This window comes from Eptatretus burgeri, chromosome 11 (assembly GCF_056783735.1).
Source record: "Eptatretus burgeri isolate ZD-2024b chromosome 11, Ebu_testis_v1, whole genome shotgun sequence".
Taxonomy (NCBI): domain Eukaryota; kingdom Metazoa; phylum Chordata; class Myxini; order Myxiniformes; family Myxinidae; genus Eptatretus; species Eptatretus burgeri.
In genome coordinates this window covers 32,486,875-32,494,374 of record NC_140971.1, presented here as the reverse complement: position 1 = coordinate 32,494,374, position 7,500 = coordinate 32,486,875, and the positions used below count along the sequence as shown (strand labels likewise).

Genomic DNA, 7,500 nt, shown 5'->3' with positions numbered 1-7,500 from the left:
TGGCTTTACCCCCTTTCAACTGGTTCGCCACAGCCTGTGTTTCCACAAATGAAGTTTGTTCACAGTTGATTGGAGGGTCAGCAATAGGCAGAGTTACACCCCTGACATCCAACTCAACAGCTGGTGGATCAGCCTGGTCCAGCCACTGAAAGGAACCGGCCCAGCGGGCTTTCACTTTGGACTCTATCAAGAGCTCACCACCTTCCGCTGTAACAGCAGTCCAATGAGGGTCGGATGAGAATCACTTGTCCACAGGTGATGCTCTACCCCTTCAGATTCCTCACACATCAGCCTCCTTGTCCGCCCTCCATGCACGTATGATGTTACTCATCAACTCGCTGAACAGCTAAGCTCTGCCATTAAGCCTGGCCCTGCAACTGGTCAATGGTATCCATTGTCCCTTGGGAGACAATGTTCTTCTTCGCCTGATGGTGGGTTCCAGGACATCCACCAATAACATCAAGGATGGGGGTCTTGACGGCACTCCACAACTCTTCAGGATACCCCAAAACACCCAGACCCCCAAATCCCCACTCAGCCTGTTCACAAACTCCTCAGCTACCCTCTCGTCCTTGAGCTTTTCAACATCCAGGTTAGGCTGGGATGGTACCATTCCTCTGGATTTGTGATACAACTTCAGAGTTGCTCCCTCAAGCCTGTGGTCGGTATTGAGGATCTGAGCACTCCGGTAAATCCTGCAGTTCTGGAGCATCCTCCAGCGATCATCGATAAGCACATGATCAATGCCCTTTGCCATACCACCAGTGTTGGAATACAAAGTCTAGTGATGATCCTGTGGGCGATGAAACCATGAACCGGCCACCCTAAGTCCATGACTTCTTGCAAAGTCAAGGAACTTAGTGTCAAGGAACTTCTGGTTCACACTAGCAGGCCCATGGGGACTAACACACGTCTCATAACCATTCCTATCAGTGCCAGTGAATACATTGAAATCCTGCAAGACAAAAAGAGCATCTCGCTTGGGGAAATGATGAACCACAGACCCGAGCACGACATGGAATGCCTCCTTCACTGTGAGATCACTCTCAATTGGAGCATATATAGAGACCAGGGAAATGACACCCGAGGAGTGATGAATCCTCAGTCTCATAATATGCTCATTGACCGGTGTTACCTCAATTATCATGGGAGTCAGCTTGGTGGACACGGCTACAGCAACTCCTTGCGTCTGGTAACCATCAATGTGATCAGACCAGTCGTGGATGTAACCACTCGCCATGAGCTTACCACCATCCTGTCTGAACCTCAGAGAGTGCTGCTATACCGATGTTCAAACACTGGAGCTCGGATGATGGCAGAGACAGGTAATCATCCTCCCTTTGGGATAGTATATTCCAGGCACCCACTCGAAGGAATGCCCTGGGTTAACCTGAGGAGACTGCCGTCTGGTGGATGACACCTCAGCACCAACCCGACACACACCACGGCAATTTGACCCGGGAAGGTTACCCCGTGCTTTCCTCCTATCATGAAAGAATGGAGGTCCCGAAGGCTTTGCCCGAATCCCGTCATCTGTTGAGATGCCCTGCGAAGGGCACTTTATAGGACTTTATAACAGGTACTCCCATGGAGTGGGTTTTCAGATTTCTTGGAGGTTTTGCGGATGAAGTGTTTTACAGTGGCCGGAGTGCAAATCCTGCCACCACCCTCTGAAAAAAATCAGTAACCCAACTGTAGGAGGATGTCCGCAGATACAGTTGGGCACTAGATAAGAATAGCCGTTGACTCACAATGACCTCCTCCGCCCTTTGACAGGTTTTGTTTTTAATTCTGCTTGGTGCCCATATCCATACACCCTCCTCACCAAGAAACCTGGTTGGGGACATGGTTTCGTCGCCAAAAACCCAACTCACATCATGTATGAGCAAAAATGGTGCAATATTTTATGTACTGTACTGTATTTTATTTTATGTTTATGTCAATTGTGGAAAATAATCGAGGGCTTCACTCTCAAATGAATTTGTGCAAAATAGCTCCTCGGAGCCTTCTTGGTATATTATATTGTTACGAATTCACGCCCGCCGGCGTGCGAATGGCCACGTAACTCGAATCGCGGCACGTCGACCACCAGATGGACAATTCTGTCGTGACCCTCTCAGACCAACGCGGGAGCTAGTCACGGGTGGGCCTTTCGACCTCACCACAATCGTGCCAATCGGCCACCCGCGTAGGATAGGGTTGTTCGCCAAACTCGACCTACCTAAGTACCCACGCGGATGGTAAACCGGGCGATCGTACCTTGCCGCAGGTCGACTCTGGACACGAGCCGCTTGAGCGGCCCGTTCTATACTATCGGGATAACCGAGCGGTGTTATCGTCGACCTGGACGGTTCAGATTAATTACCGGGATGTTGCACCCACTACGAACCCCTTACGTGAAGCAGGATGGAGAGTCAATTAAAAGGAAGGAGACGAAGCGAAACGGGCACAGTTCAACATGCAAGCACTTTATTACACGACACACGGAAAGCACGTATATACAGCCATACACAAAAAGCAAATGTAATACAACCGACTAACGCGTACACACGGCAACACTTACACAGTTCTACTTGAAAGACGGCGCCAACACACATTTACACAAAAGCAAAAGAAAGAAGCCACCCTCACAGACAAGGAGGCAGACAGGCCTGTAGGCCAAATGTGCGCGGGGCCTGGAGGAGTGGCCAGGTCCGCGAGACCGGGGAGGTCTTACCCGCGTCCTCGTGACCCGTTGGCGGGCAAGCCGCAAAGTGTCCGCGCCACTGTGCCCCGACTCCGGGCCCCTGGTGTGCTTGTTGGCACCACGTGTGGGGTGGGGGAGGAACGGGGCCCCCTTTTGCACGATCTCAGCGTGGGGGGGAAGGGGAAATTGTTGATGCCCTGGAGGAGGGGAGTGGTTGGCTGGCTTGGGTCCCGCGACAAGACGAGCGATCCCCCACACCGCAACCTCGTCGCCGACCGCCGTCCTCCTTGCCACGGACCCGAGCTCCCTTGCCTGCAACTCCACCGCGTGCACTCGACTCGACTCCACCAACGCAGCGTTCCTTGTCTCCAAATGCAACTCCTCGACGACACACTCTCCTTCCAGTTCCACACTCTCCTCCGACCTCAACTCCAGCCCGCGAGTCGCCTTCCGCTCGCACCTTTATAGCGCTCAGGAGGCGCCGATATGCAAATTCCCGGATCAGGACGCGATTGGAGGCGGGTCCACACCCCCCCCCCCCCGGTCAGCCATTGGTCGGGCAAAAATGGGCGTGAACCTCCCCTGATCCTAAAATTTGCAGAGGCCAAGATGGAATTCACCTCCACGCGCCTGGAGGCAGGGCCAAGCCGCCGCGCGCTTGCCCATTGGACGGAGGAGAAGTGGGCGTGAAGCGTTTCTGATCCGAATTTTAGCCTCGGAAAGGCCGCCATTCGCGCTCGAGGCTCGGTGCGTTCGGCACCAATCGCCGAACGGGCCCCAGACAGCTCGACGTTCAGTGTTCACAGGTGGTGCGGGAATGGCCGTAGAAGCGATGATGTGGGACGAGGCTGTAAAGGTAAAGGCGAAGGTGGTGGTGTGGCGTCGTTGTAGTGTGGTTGGCGCTGTGGTGGGGATGGCGTGGTTGTTGAGATGCTGTTTGTTTGAAATAAAAGATCGAGAAAGAAAAACGACTAACTCAAAGCGCCGCAGCCCGGATGGATCACATAAATTCCCTCTATACAATGGGTTTGGGCTAACTACACATGTACCTATGGAGATATCTCACCTGAGGGCCCTTTATGGTGTAATGCGAATTTCCACAGCCGTAACAATATGTTTGTTTTTGCACAGCGAGTGCCTCGGGGAAAGCTTCTGCTTGCCACGAGTTTACTGCTGCTCCGAGCACCAAGTGACCAGTTTCCTCGTCTTCTCGCACTTAGTAAGTAACACTAATCATTCTTATTTTCTCATATCTTTCTCTCGCTCTCTTTCTCTCCCTCTCTTTCTCCCCCCCCCCCCCGTCATTGTCCTTATGCCATGGTGCTCCACCTGACTCCAACTTGAAGTTTTTGCATTCCTTCTCCCATCCTTTATTTCCTCAGTACAACGGCTCTTATCATTGGGACCTGATTGTCCAAAGAGTTTTGTGAACACGCTGTCAATCATGCCATTACTGCAAGTGATGGGCGTGTCCAGTGTATATGGGGATGCTGCCTGTAAACAACTCGCAACGAATCTGCTTGAACAGTTTGAAGAGCCAGACGTGGGTGCAGACTGTTCATTGAGTGAGGATGGGCAGGATGAGGTGAGTGGTAGTGACTGTTTCAGTGGTGATGTACTGTGAGAATCTACAAGGATTGTTGTAATTGTCATCCCAAAAGTTCTGTCACCACAACAATAAAATACAGTTTGTACCAATGGAAAACTTTATTCATGTTACATTATTACCTCTGCCACTGAAGATGAAAGGAGGTTATGTTTTCACCCCTGTCTGTCTGTCTGTTTGTTTGTTTGTGTGTGGAATATCTCAAAAAGTTGTGTTTGGATTCAGATGAAACTTGGTTGACAGGTTGGATGTGTGACGAGGATGAACTTATTAGATTTTGGTGAAGATCCGGATCCTCATACGAAAATCTTTTTAATTTTTCTAACTGATTCTTTACAATGCAGAGATGGGGCCAAAAAAGAAAAAAATGTAGCATGATATTTCAAAACGTTGTGGATGAGTTTGGTGGGTGACAAGATCAAGCTGATTATATTTTGGTTATGGTCCAGATGCAGATCCGGTCTATCAGTGAATTCAAAATGCAAACTGTTCAGCCTGGTTTATTCTGGATTTGATCAAGTCATTATTTTGGATGTCCTCTTTTCTGAAGCTTTCTGCCTCCGCAATATCCTTAGTACAAAATGCTAAGTAAAAATGGAATGTTTTAATTCCTGAAACAAAATGTATAACGTGTGAAGCTTGATATTCACCAGACCTACCAGGAAGTAATGGAACACCACACATTGAACTTTGCGATCACCTTGACATTTTGCTTTAAAAAGTAACAAGTGGCATGAGAACATTTTGGATGGCCATCATAGGTTGTTTCAAATTAACTGTGAAGTAATGTTTAATGTTGGTCATGCTTTTTTTTTCTTTTTTTTCTTCAAATCTTTGTTTTCCTAAGCCATGCTGTTATCTAATCTTTCTTCATTAGGCTGGCCTATAATTGATATGTTATGAAACATTTCACATCGTACAGACGGAGCTGCCTTTCCCGCTGACTTCCTGGTACGGCACACTGCACATGCTATGGTGCCTTGTTCAACGGCTGCATCGTGATCAGACGGCCATGCACATCTGGCTCGGTGGTGTGCGGGCCTCGTTGGCTGGCCAGGAACATGCCCCGGACCACCTTGCCCTGTTGCTAGCTGGTCTATTGATCAACTGCCGTGGAAATGACCTCAGTTTGGTGCTCGACACGGTGGCCCAACTTGCCAAAACTGACCCCATGCAGGTGGGTGAGGGAGTTGAGATTTATCTGGATTCCACTTTCAAGCCAATGACAAGATGACAGGTTGTTCAATCAATGTAATTGTCATGCAACAAAGAAAAACAAACCAGGAAACGATGCACAAAGAAACTTGGACACAGAGGGGTGTTATTTGGCATTTCATTATTGTGCCACATCCATAACCCTAGCATTGCCACTTAATGCAGGTAGTGCTAATTTTACAGTTAGCCCCAAGTTGACAATTTGACCAATACACGATGGCATACTCTTATTTATTTAATTCTCTTTTTCCCCATCTGATTTTAAGGTGCCGTTGGGTCTTTAAAGCAGTTTTATGTTCCCACTAAAGGATTGCATCCTGTATTTTCACACAGCTAACCCGCTGCTGGGGGGAAAAAGTTCTCTCGGAAAATTTCAGACATGTATATAACCCGCACATGGGTATACCATGCATTTTAGGGGTGTGTTCAATTACTAAGTTTGTTCTGGAGTGCTTGCCAAGTGGCTTAAGCACTCAAGCAAGCACTCCATTCAAAACCGTTGATAAGGAACGGCTGGCTTGGCAAGTGCTGGCAAGCTGCTTGGTAACTGAACACACCCCAGCTTTCTTCTCCACATGACCTGGAGATACGCGATCTCCACATTTCCAGCAGCCGACACAGCTATGTTGTCAAGGCCAACGGACGGCTCTTTTCAAATACAACTGGAGTAAATAACCAATTGACATTAGAACAAGAATAAACCAATGTCACCCGCAGGGTGACCCGTATCTTTCCAAAAGGTGACCACGTGTGACTTCTTTAAGGTCACACTGAGGTGAACAGAGATGCTATCCACCAGGAGCGACTCCTTGAGGAATATCTGCCTACGAGAGATTCCGATGAGAATCGTTCTACAGAGTAACCATGAAAAATATGCTTTTGCCTCATAACGTCACCAAATGACGTCATAATGTCTCAAGCTTGACATATCTAGAAAGCACTCATCAAGGTGTTCAATTTGAGGTACTACACGATATGGTTCCTAAAACTTGAAAATTTGACCTTGGGGTCAAATATGTTTAACCTGAGGTGCTAACCATGAAGGTCAAGGCCAATCACCACCAAAAATTAATCAGCTGAGCGCCAGACCATGAACTATATTCCCATGAAGTTTGAAGATGATCCGATTAAAATTACTCAAAAATAAGGGTTTCGTCGACTCCCCTGATTTGCGACAAAGTGACCTTGACCTTTGATCTTGACCTTCAAAATTTTATGCGCTGAAAGGGACCTCTATAGGCCTCTGATATGCGAAGTTACAAAAATTTCCAATGATACCTGTGCTCTGCAGAGTGATTTATACGTGATTACAGACCAAAAAAAAAAAAAACATATGAAGGTCAAGGCCAATCGCCACCAAAAATTAATCAGCTGAGCACCAGACCATGAACTATATTCCCATGAAGTTTGAAGACGATCCGATCAAAATTACTCAAAAAATAAGGGTTTCGTCGACTCCCCTGATTTGCGACAAAGTGACCATGACCTTTGACCTTGACCTTCAAAATTTTGTGCACTGAAAGGGACCTCTATAGGCCTCTGATATGCGAAGTTACAAAAATTTCCAATGATAACTGTGCTCTGCAGAATTTTTTATACGTGATTACAGACAAACAAACAAACAAACAAAAAAAAAACATACAAGCTGACTAACATATCTTGCAAAAACTTCGTTTTGGCAAGATAATGAATATCTCGAGAAAAGGTTGTTGTGATAATTAAAGATTATTATTGTCCCGATGCGTTAAAAACCAGCATGGTTTCTGGTACCGATGCGACCGGAAACCACGCTGCTCATACATTGGATATGCATAAATACCCAGCAAGCTGTTGAATTTTATATCATTCTACGAAATCATCCATACCATTACATGTTCCTGCCATACAATGTCTGCTGTCAGTACAAATGAGAGAAAACATAAAAGTCTCACGGCCGAATTCAAACTGAAAGTTGACGATAAGGTGGGCTGATTTCTGGTGAAGATGATGGCTA

General features: G+C 47.4%; 1 protein-coding gene across 5 annotated transcripts in view; it reads left to right on the top strand.

The window, feature by feature from the left end:
* Positions 1-7,500, top strand: part of FOCAD (focadhesin) — a 174,669-nt gene that overhangs the window by 39,098 nt on the left and 128,071 nt on the right. For all 5 annotated transcript variants that reach the window (XM_085845794.1, XM_085845795.1, XM_085845791.1 and 2 more), the window contains exons 9-11: positions 3,818-3,905; positions 4,069-4,271; positions 5,215-5,469. In XM_085845794.1, the coding sequence (XP_085701920.1) occupies positions 3,818-3,905; positions 4,069-4,271; positions 5,215-5,469 (546 nt within the window). The remainder of the gene's footprint in view (positions 1-3,817; positions 3,906-4,068; positions 4,272-5,214; positions 5,470-7,500) is intronic.